This window comes from Brachypodium distachyon, chromosome 3, assembly GCF_000005505.3.
Source record: "Brachypodium distachyon strain Bd21 chromosome 3, Brachypodium_distachyon_v3.0, whole genome shotgun sequence".
NCBI lineage: Eukaryota > Viridiplantae > Streptophyta > Magnoliopsida > Poales > Poaceae > Brachypodium > Brachypodium distachyon.
The window spans coordinates 54,579,793-54,599,192 of NC_016133.3; the positions used below are offsets into that span (position 1 = coordinate 54,579,793).

The following is a 19,400-nucleotide window of genomic DNA, read 5'->3' on the forward strand; positions in this document are numbered from 1 at the left end:
CATCATTAAGATGATGCCATGTCAGTAAAATGTCTAAGATAACGTGCTAATAGATTAGCATTGTGTGGCCTAATGTCGGCAGATTTTCAACAGCTTTCTGTGAAAACTCTTTCTGAAAATCTAGGGTAATTAATTCTCTCTTGGGACCGAATAAAATGGACTACGATGTATAGTACATGCATGGTGAACGGATCGGATAAAGATGGATCCCTGCATGCACGACTTTTGCTTTTCTTACCCATAATTCCAAAGATGGGAGAACATGCATGTTTGCTTATAATCTATGGACGGCTTTGGATCGATTCATACAGATTGCACGTACGTGCATGTAATTAACCTAGCGTTTACACGTTAAACAACTATAGCTCTTTTCCCGTTACGCGGTGTTAACGCTGGGAGCATGACGAGAACTACAAGGTCAAGAATTAAGTCTAGTCCTAGCCCAAGGATCTATCATTCAATTACTGCGTTACCCGTCACACAGTTCGTATCATGCGTGTTCTAGAAAAATGGCCCTTGGATGGAGAGGGTTAAACTTAACGAGCCGCGCATTCTATTGATTTTGCATGCTCGATGATGTGTAAATTAATTAATCTGGGCCGGGTTGTTTCACCGCTACGTACCTTGTTCTGTCCGTAAATAAATTATGCAACGTACATACGTGCCCAGCTGATACCTTTAACCGGGGTGAAAGCGGCTGTTTAAACAATTACCGAAGGAGTACGTATTTTACTACCAGCACAGCTTAGATATATCTTGACGAATCTGTCCCATGTTGTGTCGCATGCTAGATAGATATCTTTGCCGGCAGGGGCCGTTGCTCTGCCATCAGGTACTTTTCACCCACAGCCCTTGCAAGGCAAATCTTGGTGCCGGTAAGATGTTGGCGTCCCTGTCCAAAGATGTTTGCCGGCCCTGCTCCATGCAAAGATCGCCATCAGTGTCTTCACAATTTTGGCTTCACATGTAAAAACGTGGCTCGACCGGCCGCCCAGACCAGACCACACCAGATAGGCACCCTGGCCCAAGCTAGCAGCAAGCCGGCCTAGGCTCTCTGACAGGTGACAGCGATGACCTGGCCGTGGGCCCCACTGATACTTGTTTGGCCCATGCAAAGACCACTCCTCCGGGTCATAAAAAGTATCGGCTATTTTGTACTAAATTAAAGTTAGTACAAATTTTGTACCAAGTATACGGCATTTTTTATGTATCGAAGAAAGTAGTACTTATACTACCTATTGTATGTTTTTATGTTAAAAAACATTTTGGCGTTTTCAATAAATTGATTTTCAGGAGAAATGAATACCTTTTTGTGCTGTCGTGGATAAGTTCCTTTGGAAGGGACGCGATGAAGCATGGTTAAGCTGCTGATGGCCGGAGGGAAAAGCAACTGCTCGATTCTTACCGAAAAGTTTTGGTCCGGGAGTCCAATTTGATCAGGCTGGAGATGGGCAGATGGCGACCTAACGAACGACCTAATCCCAATCCCAACCTAACCAATGGCATGGTGTACACATCGAGTTAGCCCTTGTTAAGGATGCTGGTTAGTTTACCCATCGGCATAGTTTACTCGCCAGATGGTCTCATCCCTTAGCTCAAGTCAGATCGATCGGTGGAGCAGTTTTTTTGAGGGAGCAGTTCATTATCTCTGATGAAATTGTAATTTAACTTGTACGGCGTACACAATTGATCTAGTGCTAGCTGCTCCGGCCACTTTTAGCCAAGTCAAACCGATCAGCAGGCAGATGAGTACGTAAACGGGTGATCCCTATTCGCTAGCGCTAAGCTTATCCGAGATTTTTTGGGCTTTTGGCTAATTAACCACATGTCGTAGTCATGGATCGAGTGTCCCTCTGACGTTAAGACTCCGAGGTTTTGGCTAACCACTCACTAATAATGTTCAGATTAATCAACATCCACTCGGACGTACCTGGCACTCTTGTCTAGTACAGTAGTTAATTAAGGTTCCTAATTAGGCATGTCACAACATGTGCACTAGGACATTTCGGGCCCTGGCTACACTTTGAATAAAAGATTAGCCCTCGCTCTGAATGATGGCCTAATCTACTCTGAAAAATACTACTGCTAGGTCATGAAAGCTAGCCAGCAAATTCGGATCGACGACGCAGGCGCAGTTTCACCACCGGAAATTCAAATCATTGGCAGTTTCACTCTGCTAGCTGTTTGCTTGTATTTAGTCACAGAGGATGGGTAAGGTTAATTATTTAATTTGCATTGCCCCGCCGTGCACGCACGCCCCCACAGGACACATGCATGCTGCCGTGTCTGATCTCGATCTGACTGTGTACACATGCTCCTCCTTCTCTTTTTTTCGTTTCTCGCGATTTTTCCCGACGAGATTCCATGCAAGCAATAATGGTGCCATACAAATTGGCCATAGATAGGATCTGCGCAAGATTAAAAAAAAAAGTGTTAGCTAGGCACGAGAGGATGACGAGACACGGACACCCCTCACAAGTCCGACGCAAGAAGTCGGCTGATCCGAGTCACGGCCGATATGCGATTAGGTCCCTAGATGCGATGCAGCTGATCGATGGTTCAGGTTGCCTGAATTAGAGATGTCAGCGTCGGGGATAAAACAAGATGTGCCGGTACGATTTTTGAGTAAAGAAACTTGCAAGTGATGGAAGAAGCGAGTGGGTGCCGAGTGCGTACCAACGATATATATTCCGGGTTTCTGGGATTTTTTTTAAAGAAAATGTCAGATTTGGTTTCTTTTTAAAGATGCATGAGCTCAGCTCTCTTGCGCTAAGATTTTGTTTAAGATCGGACAGAACGCGCTCGATCTGTGTCGATGAAAAGACGGTGCAGTTTAATTTATCGATCATTGGTTTAATTTCAGGTTCCGAGTGCGTGTGGTTTGGCAGGGGGATTTTTGGAACACGCAGCACGCGTCGAACGCATGCATCCTGTTTAGTAGCTCCAGTTCTCACAGAGACAATCAGACAAGTACAGGGAAAATGAAACGTGAAATTAACCGCTACGTGGTTTCACACTTTCACTCCGTGTTGGTCGAAGAGGAACAGCGACGGGGAAGAAGAAATCACGCGCGAAACTGAGCTGCGGAAAGAGAACATACTACTCTAGCAAAGTAAATCGAACCGAACCTTGTCCGATTTATAATATGGTTTGGAAGCGAATTTCCGGCGCGGGAGCACACTTGCCCAGTGGTTTACCTTTCCACGCACCGCATTAAACATGACAGGAAAAAAGAAACGTCGCCTTCGCACCGCCGTGCAACAGTCGAGTCGATCGAGCCACCGTTATAAAACCAGGACCGGATGATCTCGGGTATTCTTCCAGGACACCGCCGTGGATCCATCCATTCACCACTGCCAAAGAGAAGAAACCAGGACACTCTCACACGCGGCCATGGCAAACCCATCCGCCCGCGCCGGCGCCGAGGCCTCCTCGAGCTCCTCAAGGCCGCTGTCGTCTTCGTCGGCGGCCCCCAAGGCCAAGCTGACGTGCCTCTGCTCGCCGACGAACCACCCGGGCTCCTTCCGCTGCAGCCGCCACCGTACTCGGCTCAGCCCCCGCGCCTCGCAGGTCGCGGCGGCGCCGGCCGAGGGGGCCAGAGGCGGCGCCAGCGCCGGCGGGAGGCCCAAGGGCCGGTCCGTTCTGCGCGCGCACCTGCTGCGGCTGCTCAGCAGCTCGCCTCCCTCCTCGTCGTCGTCGTGCGGCCGCGGCCATCGCTGCCGCGACTTCAAGCCCCGCCCGTCGCGGCTTGGCCTCGTCGACGCCTGAGGACGACTCCGGCCGAAGCTTACTTTAGTGGACTCGGTGCGCCTCTATTACGCGCGCACTCGTCTCGTTCCTGCTCCATTGATCAGTCGTTTGCTAGTTAGCTTGGGGATCAGACACTACAAAATCCAGACTTCCTTAGCACTGCATGTGCGACAGTTGAAATCCATGTAAATCTTTCCCCGACAGCAATGAGAATGAAATGGAGCCGTTAATTCGTGCTTATTACCTGCCTCATGCATCTTTGTGCTCTCCTCTGTTTTTGCTACTGCGCGCCGTAGAACATGCTACTGTACTCTTTTTTTTCTCATCTGCTTTGCAACAATTGCTGAATTGAGATTACCTTACTTGTGTCAATTGATTACGGAGTATCAGTTTACAAAAATGATCTTTATGTTAATTATGTTGCTTCATCTTTGATGTGCTAGTTAGTTACCAGTGGGTACTGCTTTGCTTTTGCTTTGGTTAGCTGCGGGGACATGTCGCTCACGGGACGCCCATGGAACTTACTCAAAAACTTATCGGAAAGCAACGTTCCCTAGTACTACGTGTTGGTCGCGTGTGGGGCTGTGCCTTGTGCGCGTCTGAGCTTGTTTTGTTTGTTTGCTAGTCGGACCGCCGTGAAGTCTCGAGATGTTCTTCTCTAATTTCTTTCCACAGCTTTAATTATACCACAGCTGACAGCCCGGTTAAGTTTCTCGATCGACCGTTTCCCACTGTAGGAACGTGACGCGTGCTGTATATATTCTGCGACTCATTCTTCGGCGTTAAGTTTCGTCTTCGCAGCAGGACTCTTCTCGAACAAAAAGCTACGAATAAGAAAATCTCTTCTTCTTCTTTTGTGGGGAAATATTTTTTGCGCGCGCGCAATTCTTGAGTATCATCAGGATGCTAGAAGGCCACGGGATACGCGGATCTGCTTACGTGCAAGCACAGAGGATATCCCCCGTGACAGAGCTCACACGACAGCTGCTTTAAGATGATATCCCCGTGATAGGGCTCAGAGATCCAAGATCCAAACAAACAAACTGCAGCATCTGCGGCCTGTTTTGTGAAGTCCCTGTACACGCTTGTTTGCCCAGTTCCTTTTCAGTGCATAACACCCCTTTGGTTAATTCCCCATACCATCCCCGTTCTAAAAATACAAGTTGTTTTAGCTTTGTCTATATTCAACTTAGATCTTGAGCATCTTATATCTAATTAAATAAAACTAATTTAGAATAGTAAATGTTAGCAGATTTTTTTTAAAATGTTGAGCATCTTGTATCTAAGAGCGGAAGGAGTTTATATATCATATTTTACTTCCTTTTTCTAGAAATAGAATTGGTAGGGGTACAACAAACCTAACGTGCTATCGTCACTTAAGATTGGACTCGCGCAGCTTTTGAAGACTACCGAAGTCAGCTTAGCCGCAGTCCTTCCTGCAAGCGTAAGATGTATGTACTAGGAAGAATATTTCGACTTTATGAAACACACAAACATGTAAGCTACAAGTAAATGTAAGTAAAATACTGGTTGTGCAGTTTCCCAGATGATTTGAAAAATAAACCGTCCAATCTGATTGCTGAGATTCGTAAAAGTATGGAAGAATGACAAAATCTTCGTCGGATGAGTATAAATATCGATTGGGAAACAACAACCCCCGTGAAATTTTGGTTCTCATATTCACATGTCACCACCTCACCATGTTACTACACCAGATAATAGATTTCGCATTCTCCCGGCTCATAAACAAGAGCGAAAAGAATCCATAACGCATCTTTGGGTTTTTAAATTCACTCCATTTTTAGACGAACTTAATTTGCTCCCCTTAAAAAAAATGACGGTAGGTAAAACAAGTGGATCATATATACTTCAGAGTTTCACTGTAATGTGAAATACATTTTAGAATCTAAAGGCATCTTTATTGCAGTAGTTTTATAGGAATTTTTCAGTATTTCAGTCATTAGGAATTTTTCTCTATTACGACTCACTTGCAGACGAGGGAGGCACACAGTAAGTCCAGCAGGTTTCTTCCATTTCGAAGAAGTCTGTTGCACTGCAATCAATGCTCGGAGTTTTCGACATTTCCTCCGTTGCCGTATCGGGCGCAATCAAGGACAGTTCCACATCTCATCAAATCGGTTCACATTGCCCCTGCCTACAGGCTAGCCATTATAGGTCCAACTACTGTTCGGTCTCCAAGTCCGAGACCCTGAGCCTGAGGGAAATGGGACTTTATGTTGCAAAAAAAAACTTTGAACTTGTACAAGTCCGCAACGTAGAACAAATCGGGAAATAGGGTCAAAGCCGACACGACGGGGACATGCCAGTACACTGCACTGAGAAGTCAACTTACGATGGAATCGATCTAAACAGAGCATCCAGAACAAAAAGAAGAACATAATTCACAACGAATCGACTGATATTTTCCTCCCGCCCGCTTTATGCGATGCAATTGTCCGACGGCAACAAGCACGAACTTCTTCTTAGTTTCATACGGAGTTCTTTTGAAACGGAGGGCACGAATAATTAAACTTTCCACACAGGAGAGATCCGAGTCATTGTCACCGTGGGTGAGTCTCTGGCGCACATGGCGCTTGCCGGCGGCGACGCCTGTTCAGCTATTTGCCTCCGGCGCAGGCCGTTTTAACTTCCCCAGCGCGCGCTTTTGGCGATCTTTTTTCCCGGCTCGATGTCGCGCTCCCGTCCTACATGGCTTGACTTAGCCATTGCCCCTACGCGATGAGGTGGCAAGGCTACTGTACTGCTAACTCCAGGTTCCGTACTGAACGGATAAAAAAAATATTCTCCTTCCAACCAATTAGTGCAGAGACTTACAAAGCCTGCTGCCCTGCTGCACAAGGTAACCCCGTGGTGTGCTGCTCGGCTGCCGGAATATATACCCCGAATGCGTTGCTGAGTCAACATGTGCGTGCTTGATGCTGTCCCTGATCGAGTCCAAGCTCTCACAACTCTCATCAAAGAAGCGCTCGGTCCGGGCATGTTGTTGTACTAATCAAGTTATTCTGACGGGTCAAGATTTTGACCTTCTTCGGCCATCGTCTGACGCTGACGTTCAAGAGAATTTTCTCTGGTTTAGCGAAAGCTCGTTTGGTATTTGACGATTTTTGGTGTACCGACTGGGAGGATCGTCAGTCAGATATTCAACGTGTTCGTTAAACTACTATGCCCCACTCTGCGCATCCGCTTGCTCCACTTGAGCTTTACAACTTGGCAGGTTTTCAACTCCAACGGCTCAACGCACCGGTGCAGATATATAAACGGACGGGTTTCAACGGAAGTCGATTTGTAACGAATTGTTTGAGACTTGTTTTTTTGGGTTGCCGTTGTATATATGATATGATAGAAGATCAGTTCTTGAACAAAAAAAGAAGAAAATAAAAATCAGTTTGGATCAAAGAAAGGCTGGCTCGACAGAGAAGGTGAGGTGAGAGGCAACCGACATGGCGGCGACAGAAATAAATTTGGGGTAGTGCTTCTGTGATGCGCTGCGGAGAGCCAACTGATTTCTGGCGAAGAAACAGAATCGATTAAGTATCGCCTTCCACAACTAAACAAGAAGCAGGTGACGGTCTGATGGAGCCGCCGGCCAGGCCAGCTGGGTTTGCCCACCCTTGTCCCGCCATCTTCTTGCGCAAGTTCAACAGTCTGAATCCTAACCGCAAAATATCACTAACAGGTAAGACACAGGTTCAATTACATCGCAGTAACTGAAATTTACAGAGTTTTCGTCAGTTACATCAGGAGCATTTTTACAGAGATTTCCCTTCGGAATCAGGGGATTTTTCCCGCGTTTCTCGCCTGGTCCCGGCCCAGCCAGGCACGGGTGCCGCGTGACGGAGGAGGCGACGGCGAGACGCCACTCCCCCGCTGCCGATCGAGCTTATCCGAAACCGAAAAGACACAGAGACGTGGGCACACTCCAGAAACAGAAACTGAAGCAGAAAGTTGTTGGGACTGGACTAGTAATCATGGATTTATGGATTAGCCAGCCTCCCGTGACGGGGCACAGATGCATGTATCTGAATCTGAGCTACGTATGTCTCCATTTTCTCACTCAAGAGTATATCCAAAACCAACGGCCGCGTGCTTAGCTTACACGGCGACGGCGGAGTGGACAAAGTACAGTTGTTGTATATGTACATACAAGGTGGACGGACGGACGAACTGGAGGGTGTATGTGTATTTACAGAGAGAGATTGATCCGGCCCGGAATTGGATCCAAAACTCCAATTTTTCCCCGGCCTGATCGATCCCACCAATTACTCCCCTATTTACAAACAAGCGGAAGATCGATCCCCAGCAGGTGGAGCTTTCTCAATTCCTCCTTCCTATGTACAGGACTCTATACTATGTCTGGCTATATGTCATGTCGACGAAGGTTTAATTTCCCTGGTGGGAATTGTCGCTGGCGCGGTCGCCGGCCATGGACACGGCGGAGAGCCGGCTGGGACGGGGGCGTAAACCGCCGACGCGCCGCCGGTGCTGCGACTGCTGCGCCGCCGCCGAGGACGGGGCGATCGCCCTGCGGGCCCACTGCCCGCCGCCGCCCTCCACGGAGACGAGCCGCGCCATCGCGCTGCCCATCCGCTGCTTGGTACCCAGCTTGCTCGGGCCATGGCCGCCGGGGGACGGCGGGGAGGCGGGCTTGCTGTGGCCGTGTCCGTGGCCATGGCCGCCGGGGGCCTTGTTGCGCTCCTTGTGCAGGCTACAGCGGAAGGAGCCCGGGTGATTCGTCGGGGAGCACATACAGGACCGCCGGCTCCTGCCGCCGGCGGCGCCGGGGGAGGAGGAGACGCTGACGGAGGTAGCCGGCGAGCGGGCCCCGGCGGCGGAGGGGAGCTTGACGCGGGTGGGGGAGGCGGAGCGGAAGTGGGAGATGGAGAGCACCGGGCCGCTGGGGCGCCTCGCAGTTGCCGTCTCCATGAGAGCGAAGCAGTGCAGTTGGATGTGGAGCGGCGGTTGCTTCGTGGCTCGATGACTGGGATGGAGCCGGAGGAGGACTTGGGTAAACTGAGAGGGGAGCGGCCGGGAGGGAATTTATAGGGGACTCAGGGGCATTTTGGTAACTTCGGTGGGCAGCAAGGAGTTTGGTCGAGTTAACTAACTGGGGTTGTGGGCGTAAAAGCGGTGGGCGAAGGTGGGCGGCCGTGCCGTGGGCCCGCGTGGACATGGTATAGCACACCGGAACCGGTCGCCGAATCGAGGCAAAGGTAGGGCCAGGCCAGGCCAGCCACCCGGCATTATTCTTTTGAGATTCTCAATTCCAGCTTCTTTTGAACATTTTTGAGTCAAAATTCTAGTCAAATTCTTGCACGACAAACCAGTGCTGCTCTTTTTTAAATGCTTAATCATGTTAAAAAAAACTATATAGTCGGCAATGGACTTTATACGAATGGGAGTGTAGCTAAAGAAGAACCGTTTTCAGCGGGAATTCGGCAAAGGCGAGTCCGTTTCTTGCAATCCTGCGTGCAGCCCACCGGTTCGTCGTTCGCCCATCTCCCCATGTTACTGTCGGGGTTTAACCCGTTCCGGCACACCGAAAGATGGAACCCACAGAAAGAGGAATTGCCTGCAGTCCCGATGGAACGTTCAAAGGCAGGGGATATGGGCGAGTTGGCACGGGTAGGACCTGAGACGTGACACGCCAACAGATACACCGGACCGGCCAGCGCCGGGCGCCCATGGAATCGGGATCTCTCCTCTTTCAGTCCGTGCCTCGAAACCCGGCCGACCCCTGACTGACACGAGATCGGTACCAGCGGTTTGGGGCCCGATGCTCTGTGGCGCCACAGTGGTGGGACGTCGTTGCTTTATCCCGTTGGGATTATTAACACTCTTGATAATACGGAGCAATTTCTGAAAATACAATTTAGGCGATGTGTGGGCAGTGGAGTCCGTGTGAAGGAAAGGATCTTCGAACCTAAGCTTAGGCAAGTGGCGCTCGCTTTCGAAGGGGGGAAGCCACCCACGAGCGTGTCGTGATCCCGATACGGGACATGATGCTCTCCCTCTCTCCCTCCCGGCTGATCTTTCATTTCATTCACGTCGACCGAACGTGGCCATCCCTTTCTTTCCGCCCTTTCGCTTTCTTCTCTCGTTTGTTTGTTAGAATCTGGATCGACCAGTCCCAGCGGAGCCCTCTCGTTTCGTAGTTCCGTGTTTTTACAGCGAACGGGACACGCGAGATCTGAACATCGGTAGCCGTCCTCGAAACCCGTGCCAGTAGTGCCCTCTACTGGAGTTCCATATCTTGTCCAGCGCTGCACGCACTAGCTAGGAGGCCAGTAGTCACGACGCACGGAGTGTAATAAACAAACAGAGAGCAGATCTAGTGTAAAAAGGCAAACGCTGTTCCGGTGTCACGGCAACAGACCCGACAGCAGATTCTCAGTGTTGAGACGAGACCACAGCCACATGCATGCACATCCGGACGCCGCGCGCAACGGCCGGCTGCGGGCGCACATGTCATTCCCGATCTCGCCGCGTGGCGTCCGAGTGGCTGCGTGGCAAAGACGGGGTGGTGCGTGGGGGCGCACGCACGCACACCAAGGCCGGCTGCTGTTTGGGACGGCACAGCTAGCCAGTGGCCAGAGCTAGCCCTGGCCACACAGGGACGGGCGGGGGCTACGAGTCCTTTTTGTTTTCGTTTTTGTTTCTGGCAAAGCCGCCTTGTCTTTTGGATTCGGAACAGCTCGCGTGCCCCGTCGTTGGCTTAGCTCCATCATGCATGCGCGGGCGCGGCATTATGGTGAGTTGATGCCCTGCGGGCCTGCACTGATGGAGTTGATTAAGATAAGAGCGATCCCGGTCCTTTTTTTCTTTTCTTTTGTTGGGCAGAAAGAAAGCAGGGCCGGCGGGCGCCCAGAAAATCAGGTTTTGGTTTTGTGTTGCCCGTGGATCTCCAATCATACGAACTCTGCCCGCTTAGTCGTGCCGTGGATCTCCAATCATACGAAATTTGTCCGTATAGTCGGTGCTGTGTGATCTCCAATCATACCCCATTTTTGTCTTTTAAACTCGCGTAACTGTATTTTGTGTGCGTGTAGGTCAGTCGTTGCACGTACCAGATTCTTCGTCCGGTTGGCAAAATATATGATCTTTGTAATATAACATCATGTGGCATATTTCGTTAGTTGATTGATTGTCGAAGACAGTTAAAGAAAGACGAGACGGATACCTGCACTGCTGGCCAGCCGGGCCTAGCTTGTCCGGCCGGGCCGGAAGAATATCAGAGGTGCAGCTCCAACATATAAAGCGTGGAACGCACGCACGTAGCTTCTGGGTCGTGCCTCATTTAGAAGATCTTGCTGTTATGCTTCGAAAGAAGAAGATCTTGTTAGTCCTTTTTGCTCAGATGAGTCTCAGAGAAGATGCGTGCGCCGTATCGACAGCTAGTTTCAAGTCGAGCTGAGCTAAGCATGGACCGGCCGACCGACCGACCCAAATTAATCCGGTGTCGACCGTCCTCATGAGCTCGTGACATCGCTGTCATGGATATAGGCTCCGTCACGAGTAAGATCACAGACGCACGCAGACTGATTCCGCGACACACGCAATTAAACCTCGTCTCCTTAAGTAGCAGGGAGTAATTTGTTATAAGCATGTGGTTAGTTAATAAAAACGGAGAGGGTAATTTGGTCAAGAATTGATTTGACGCGACACGAGGCAAGGCGGAGAGGCACGCAGAAATTGCAACGTCCATGCATGAGACGTGTCGAGCGATCGAGCACCACCACCGGCCGGCCACAGTGCTTTTGTGCTAGTGCATGCAGGAGTGACAGTACGTGTGGCACGGAACCGGAAGTTTCCAGTGCGAGAGGAAAGCCATCTCCGGTTGGCCGTTGCGTTACCCCCCGTTCGTCTCTGGGAAGCGAGATGGGGACGTACGTACGTTACCCGAGCTAAGCTAAGCTAGCTGCAGCACGCGTGGAAACTGGTCGGCGCGAGCGACGGGGAGGCAGTTATTCCGTCCTGGTCAGCTACTGCCACTTACTCCCAAAGGGAGATGCGTCATATGGTCAGCTTCGGGTATGTCGATTCGATACATCGGTTAATTGTCTGCCATGGCCGGCATGCAAAACCAAACCAATATGCATGCGCCACGTACGTACCCTGCTTAATTTCTCCGGGGACAACGTGTTACTCTATCATATCCTCCTCTCAGCCCCTTTTTGTTTCATCGCCGTTGCCGACCTTGCGAATTGCGATACGTGGATCAATTCTCGATCGAGAGTCGAGTCGGTATGGGCGTATGGCACGCGGAATCTCCTATCATCGTCTCAGTCAGCTGCAGACTGCTGCACGTGCATACTGCAGCATCTCCAACCAAACGATTAATATATCCAGCCGCAGGATATTGGAGCACCGGGACGATACGCGTGCATTTGTTGGTTTTTCTCCAACACGTGGCGGGTATGGAGGTCGGCCGCGTCGATGAATGCTTTTGTTCGGTACCCAGGCACCACATACCGGAGGCGGTTCGTTTTATACTGTACTCCGTATTTAACTAACTGTTTCGGTCCATTTTTTTTAGGTTCAGGAACAATCTAGAACCCAAAGCTGCCAGGCATGCACGCATTGGATATCGATCCCAATTCGCCGGCTCGTTCGTTCTTTCTTTCGTTTGTTCTCGGCAGATCTAGCTTATCGATCCACGATTTTAATCCGTAACTAAATTCTTTGTTTTTATACAAGACGCGTGTGTGTTGTTCCTTAAGCTGGCCGAAGCGTAACGGCGCGTACGTAGAGTAGTTTACTGTCTTTGTACGTGCCGGCTTGAGCTGTTGAAATCTGCATTTCCATGCAGGTGCACACGCAATGACGCATATGTATTGCGCGGGGATTACCAAGGACACGCATGAACTATACGTACGTACGCACTTGCTGTAGCATTATACATGCATATACTATGAAATGTATAGTACTTTGTACACGCGCATACCGTGAAAATGAATGGACGAGGACGATCGATCGAGCTAGCTGTGGAAAATACCATGTACTCCGTACTTTATTCTTCCTTAATTTTCCAGCAACGAACGAACGCGACGGGGTTAAAAGTTTTAAACCCCATATGGCCCACTCTTTGACGTCCACGTACCGTTGTACAGCGACCACATTTAGGGAAACAAAGATCCGCATTCTTTTTTAATTAACTACTAGAGTAATTAAATTCCGGCCCACGACGGCATGGATCGATCCACGGCGTGAGTACGTGATGGCGACACGGCAGGTGCAGTGAAGCATCGTCCCGCGGTTCCTGTCGCGAAGGATTACAGTATTGATTCGCCATGTTGGAGACAGTGTTCCGCGAGCGACAGATCAACATGTAAATATGTTTTTTATTTGGAAGATGATGGACAGGTAAATTGAGATCAAATTTCTACACGCATTACAAGGTTACCCAGATAAGTACGGTCATTTTTTAAAATTGCGAGCAGTGATTTGCCTCTGCCGTCCTTTCGGTTTTTGTGGTGGACATCTTTTTCGGAATGAAAAAGACAAATTTTTGTGTGTGTAGAGAATCCCGTAAAAATATGGTTCAGACTCCCGAAATGGCTTCGTTGTTTATAAGAATGGGCCTGATTGGTTTTCTTTGGCCTGCATGGCAAGATCGATAAACAGGCCTTAGAGGCAGCCCATCGTCAGGAATTTCGAACTAAAAATGGAAAATGAGAAAATTTTCTAATTTCGCCACCCACTAACACGGACGGCCCAGGCCCATGTTTAAACCTGGCCCTGGAAGTAAACCCCCGCTCGCACGTGAGGTGCGCGTGCGCTGCTTGTCAGGCCCGAGATAATTCCAGCACGCTCCTACTGTAGCAGCGCTCGCACCATTGGTCCGTACAGCAATATCCATTTCTGCGTTTCCCCGCTCGGCCGCTCGCAAACACCGACAACCATGGCGGCGCTCTGCTCCGCCGCCTCGCCTGCCATCTCCAGAGCCGCGGCTCTCGGCCTGTCCGCGCGCGGTGGAGCCATCTCCTTCCTCCGCCTCCGCCTGCGCGAGGCCGCTTCGCGCTCTTGCTACGCCGCCGCCGCACCGCGAGCGGTGAGGGCACCGTCGTGGCGAGCCCAGCGGCGCTTCGCCGCATCGGCTGCTTCCACTACCGAGGAGGACGCAGACGTCGATACTATGATCCCGCCCGATGACCGTATCCCGGCCACTATTATCACCGGCTTCCTCGGCTCCGGCAAGGTTAGGGCGCCCCCAAAGTTTCTGTAGCTCTGCGAACGAGCGCTTCATGTTGCGCCCCGCACGAGACGTATGCACGCTCTCCCGCAGCGATATTGGAAATTTTAGCGATCGATTAGCTCATTATTGTGTACTTCCCTGGGAAACCTGGGATTTTGCAGTATTATTGTTACCCAAAGTTTAAGTAACTTCGAACAGCACCCAATCAAAAGTAAGATCAGTGAAACCTTGACATACTTCGCTCTGGAATTTTCATCTGATTGTAGAGCTTCATAGCATGTAGTGGCAAATGACAGTGAGACTAGTTGTGTAGCTATGTGCCTTTGGCACCTTCAAGTCATAGGAGAATTTTACAGTGCACCCAAATGTGTGAATCCTTATAAAATTAGAACGTGTAAACTTAAGTCGTGTAGAACATTTCCTTTTAGATACCAGCGAGTAACTTTTCAGAGGCAGAATGTTTATACGGTCAACCCTTTCATCTGTGGATGGATAAGATCAAAATCTCCTGTTATCTGTTAGGACATAAGGGAAGCACCGTGAAAGAGTTTTTAACTTATGTATATGCATTCTGTGTGTAATGTTTTCTTGCATATTTCGGTTTAACGAGTTCTGTTATCACTTACCAAGTTACCATGAATCCTTGTATCTGTTATATTGACAGTTTTTTTTTATTCACAGACAACTTTACTAAATCACATATTGACTGCTCACCATGGAAAGCGGATCGCTGTAATTGAGAACGAGGTATTCCTGTATGACTAAATTTTGGCTGTCTATTTACTCTTGATGCGCCTGAACATGAGTCTTGGATACATGCCAGTCTTAATCTGAAAAGTAGTCATTTTAAAAGTACCATGACATCAGCTAGAGTAGGCAAGGTGAAGCTGATGTCATTTTGTTTATTTGCAGTATGGAGAAGTCGACATTGATGGTTCGCTAGTTGCTGCACAAACTGCTGGAGCTGAGGATATAATGATGCTTAACAATGGTTGCCTTTGCTGCACTGTGCGTGGTGATTTAGTACGTATGATCGGTGAACTGGTTGACAAGAAGAAGGGCAAGTTTGACCATCTTGTTATTGAAACTACAGGTAAGGAACTTTGTATGATTTTCACCATAATCAAGAAAAGGGAACCTGTGAGTTGTAATCTTCTCGAGTTTAAGTGATCACCCCAGTTTTGTTATATCTGATTTTCTACGTGTTATTAGTTTTATGAATGGTATGAGGAGTACTTGTTATCAATAAATGAACTGATGCATATTAAAAAATTGCAAGTTTCCTCGTTATTCTTTGGTCACATTACTCTGTGAAGTTCTCTTACCCTCTGTCTGTCTGTTTCCCCAGGTTTAGCAAATCCAGCTCCCATAATACAGACATTCTATGCAGAAGATACAGTTTTTAATGATGTCAAGCTGGATGGTGTTGTTACTTTAGTAGATTCAAAGCATGCAAGGTTGCATTTGGATGAAGTAAAGCCCAAGGGTATTGTCAATGAGGCAGTTCAGCAAATTGCGTATGCTGACAGAATTATTGTTAACAAGGTAATGATTTTGTAGCCAATGGTTTATGTACATCAGTGTGTGTCTAGTTACTAGGCCTTTTATTTTTTGTTCGGATCCTTTCGGGTGGAAGACCTAATTTCTTATTGCCTCCCTTGCAGACTGACCTTGTTAGCGAGACTGAAGTATCTTCCTTGGTTGAGCGTATAAGGGTCTGTACAGAAATTATTTTTGCTCTTATTTTTGGCCACCCGGTTGTTCCTTACATCATGTTTTGTGCATACAGAGTATCAATCGCATGGCAAATTTGAAACGCGCAGAGTATGGTAAAGTTGATCTGGATTACGTGCTTGGAATCGGAGGCTTTGATTTGGAGAGGTTCCTTTCTTTCAGCGCTCTTTTTTAACCTTTTGTTTTAAACACAATACCATCTTTCAGATGGTTATATGACCCTAAAGCAGTTGTTTACCTAAGTGGAAACTGGAAAAGAAAGAAAACCATCAGGATAACCATATCACATAATTAAATGATCAAATTATTCAGGCACAATGGAATGGTACATTATGCTACAAGAATATGGTACGGAGTAGATGCCAGCCTCATGGTGCCGTCTCCTAACCCTGAGAGATTCATGCTTTTTACTACTATTTTGGTGCACAAAATGGTCTGAGCTGTCCAACCATAATGAAATGACACATTTGGCTAATTGTATTGAGTAAAGCATATGGTATTTGCTAGCACTGGGAGATTAAAACTAGTTGCACCATGACTTGATGGGCATAGTATGACCTAGGGTATGGCTATTAAATGGAACATGTTTAGAGTTCATATGAAATTATGCTATCGAATACTTTTACATGCAATTGAACCTCCAGTTACTTTTCTGTATAGTGTAGCTATTTATTATATAGGGAAACATACTGTTTGAGATAGCATCGAAGCACTATTCCATGTATTAATGCTTGCGCATGCTCAGATACTTGAAATACCTCATTTACCAAATATGTTATGATCTGGTTTAGCTGGAATTGTACAATCAATCACCGAGCAGTGTATGTGTAGTCGTGTTCTACACTGAGAAATTGCTCTTCCATTTTCTTCAAATTTAGCTTTAGTTACTGAATTCACGAATTGCTGAAGCATAAAGGAAATTGAATTTGTTTATGTTTCAGGATTGAGAGTGCTGTCTCTGAGGAGCCACATGATAACCACGCAGAGCATGAGCATGGGCATCACCATGATCACCATCATCACCATCATGATCATGACCACAGACATGGTGAGCGTAGTATTATGATACACTGGCAAACATGGTCGCCATCAAATTATGAAGCTAAAATTCATGTAAAATAGTAACCACTTGGGCAATCAATGAGGAGAAAAATGTGTCAAACCTGCTTCTTGTCTTCATTTAGATGCAGATACAGATTACCTTTTGGAAGCATATTAGTCGTAACTTCTGTATTATCACGTGAATGCCTGGACAGATGTCATTCTAAAAGAAAATGCTTATCCATTATCCAATACATATAATTTTGTGCTGTACTCTTCTTTATGGCAATATACTCTGGCAACAGACTTTGTATGGAAAGACTATAATTACTGTTGCTAAATCTTGTGTAAAGTTCTGTATTACAATAATATCTAAAACCTTGTACAAAGGGGCTCCATGGCAAGTTTTTGCCAAGCACATAAACTAGATCTTTATATATGGCTCTGAGTTGATGAGTTCAGGGATCTCGTTGTTGACAAGTGAACCTGGAACCAAGTAAAATCCTCATTGTTGCTTTATCTTGGAATCAAAATCTTAACTTCAGAAATGTGCATTGCTAACCTGCTTGGTGCTAAGAAAAGAGAGACGGTACTGTATTGACATTTTACTTAATTGCGGCAAACTTAATATGATGATATATCTGAAGCCATGGAAATGCTGTCATGGGCTTCTTAATTCTGCAGACCCTATTTTTTTTTATCATGCGAACATCTTAAATAGCATATAGTTTCTCATAATATGAAGGAAAAGTGAACTCAATGTTGTTTTCTTCTCGTAGACCATCATGCGCATGATCACACCCATGATCCTGGTGTTTCTTCTGTAAGCATTGTTTGCGAAGGGGAGATGGATCTTGAAAAGGTTAGACTTAAAAATAAAGTTAGCTGGCGTTTTGTTAACATGAATTTCTAGACATGGCCCTGGACGTGTTTGGGCTGTGTACATTGGATCAAGCATTTTACATGCACTCTTGCAGGCTGACATGTGGTTGGGGAACCTACTACTGGAACGCAGTGATGACATATACCGCATGAAGGGGTTACTCTCTGTCAGTGGAATGCCTCAACGCTTTGTCTTTCAGGTATCTCTTTATCTAGCCCTATCCTACAATTTTTCCAGTTCATTTTTTATATTTCAAATTATTCTGCTGTTCTGGCATTCACACTGGTGAATACGGTCAATAAATATGTTGAACAGCGGGCACATCTTTGAACAGAGGGCTCCATCTTTAGAAAGGTGGAAGAATTTAGTAAAGAAAGACTTGCTGCTGATCTCTCATAGGGTTAAACTAAACCCCTTGTTAAGCCTGGAGTAGTGACCCTTCATAGTGCTCTTCCTTTGGGGCTTTCTCCATGTGCATATGATGTTACTTGTCTGTATGATGAAAATCTAACCATAGGGGCTGCCCCTTCTGTTTTCTGGTAAAAAAGCCATTAATTCCTTTTAATGATATGTTAAAGGCATAAGCTGGGTCCAAAACAATCGTACAAAATTATTTGTTGGTATGAAAGACGTCTATCTTTATAAAGAAATCAGCCCGTCTTTCTTTCATGTTCTTATTTTTCCATTTCAATTTTGGATCACTCTATTTTACTCTGTTTGTTAGTGTACATATGCACCCAAGCACCATCTTTTTTTTTCCTTGAAAAGGAGGATAACACCGGTCTTTGCATCGATTGATGCACACAACCATAACCCAAGCACCATCTCCTTGATCTTAATAATTCTTTTATGCTTACTCATGATCAAGATCAAGGCTTATGTTCATGATGCTAGAGTGCTCCAGACTTGTTTTTACGTTTTCTGAAACTGCATTAAGTTTATGAATCTTTGAGTGTTTCTCCAAATTTTCTTTTCAACTCGCAAAAATGGGCTGAGCAAATATCTAGGTGTTCTGCTGTTCTTTTGTTTACACGCTGTACATTTTATACAACCTAACCGCTTCCTTTTTATTTCCATTGGTAGGGAGTGCATGACATATTCCAGGGATCACCCGACAGAATGTGGGAGCCAAATGAGCCGCGCATCAACAAGATTGTGTTCATCGGCAGGAACCTCAACAGAGAAGAGCTGGAGACGGGCTTCAAGGATTGCCTGCTGAAGCAATAGGCGAGAGACCCCTGAGCTTCTCTGTTCTCTTAGTCACTGGATGGATCTCCAGCTTCATGATTTTGAGCTTTGCGGCTGCAGAAGTTATCCTTGAAAGTCGAAACTGATATAGATGTGATTTGAGAACTGACATGAAACGCGAGATGTACATATCGGGGAACAGTAACAACCCTGCTACCTTGCTGTCGTTTACAGCCATCTATAGTACCTTGATGCTGCAGTGTGTCACTTTGTTCTATCGCCTGTAGAAACCGTCCCTGTGATTCGAGTAATTGCATTGTGTACTACTAGTACTATTTGCTGGGAGATTCTCAAGACTACTCTTGCTCTTAGAACTTTAGCCCGTATTTCGTTTAAATATTGCATATGGAATTTAAATTAGGACTGAACAGTGATGCAAGACGAAACGTAAACATACTGGAGTACGGTTTATTTTTCTCGGAAAGAACACAGCAAATGCGAGCAGCAGCAGCAGCAGTTGGGCCGGCCCAACAAGAGGAAACTAGTCGGACAAGGCTAGAAGGCGAACAACAGTTCTCGATGAGTATAAAC

At 47.1% G+C, this 19,400-nt stretch overlaps 3 protein-coding genes across 3 annotated transcripts; 2 read left to right on the forward strand and 1 right to left on the reverse strand.

Moving 5' to 3' along the window:
* The first annotated feature begins 3,236 nt into the window (after positions 1 to 3,236).
* LOC100829613 lies at positions 3,237 to 4,122 on the forward strand. Its single transcript, XM_003572859.4, has one exon. The coding sequence runs from the start codon at positions 3,394 to 3,396 to the stop codon at positions 3,766 to 3,768; it is 375 nt and encodes a 124-aa protein (XP_003572907.1). The 5' UTR covers positions 3,237 to 3,393; the 3' UTR covers positions 3,769 to 4,122.
* A 3,609-nt stretch (positions 4,123 to 7,731) lies between these two features.
* LOC100836253 lies at positions 7,732 to 8,794 on the reverse strand. The gene has a single exon (XM_003570277.4). The coding sequence runs from the start codon at positions 8,692 to 8,694 to the stop codon at positions 8,152 to 8,154; it is 543 nt and encodes a 180-aa protein (XP_003570325.1). The 5' UTR covers positions 8,695 to 8,794; the 3' UTR covers positions 7,732 to 8,151.
* Positions 8,795 to 13,590: 4,796 nt separating this feature from the next.
* On the forward strand, positions 13,591 to 19,168 carry LOC100836558 (uncharacterized GTP-binding protein YjiA). The gene is made up of 10 exons (XM_003570278.4): positions 13,591 to 13,966; positions 14,645 to 14,710; positions 14,876 to 15,056; positions 15,312 to 15,508; positions 15,628 to 15,678; positions 15,753 to 15,844; positions 16,639 to 16,745; positions 17,518 to 17,600; positions 17,716 to 17,820; positions 18,705 to 19,168. The coding sequence occupies exons 1-10, from the start codon at positions 13,670 to 13,672 to the stop codon at positions 18,846 to 18,848; spliced, it is 1,323 nt and encodes a 440-aa protein (XP_003570326.1). The 5' UTR covers positions 13,591 to 13,669; the 3' UTR covers positions 18,849 to 19,168.
* Positions 19,169 to 19,400: the final 232 nt, after the last annotated feature.

What these genes read in the sequence shown, in the direction of transcription:
- LOC100829613 (XM_003572859.4), top strand. Translation starts at nt 3,394, where the DNA reads ATGGCAAACCCATCCGCCCGCGCCGGCGCCGAGGCCTCCTCGAGCTCC.
- LOC100836253 (XM_003570277.4), bottom strand. Translation starts at nt 8,694, where the DNA reads ATGGAGACGGCAACTGCGAGGCGCCCCAGCGGCCCGGTGCTCTCCATC.
- LOC100836558 (XM_003570278.4), top strand. Translation starts at nt 13,670, where the DNA reads ATGGCGGCGCTCTGCTCCGCCGCCTCGCCTGCCATCTCCAGAGCCGCG. An exon ending in TCGCTGTAATTGAGAACGAG is followed by an intron (nt 14,711 to 14,875) that starts GTATTCCTGTAT and finishes GTTTATTTGCAG; the next exon opens with TATGGAGAAGTCGACATTGA. An exon ending in CTCAACGCTTTGTCTTTCAG is followed by an intron (nt 17,821 to 18,704) that starts GTATCTCTTTAT and finishes TTCCATTGGTAG; the next exon opens with GGAGTGCATGACATATTCCA.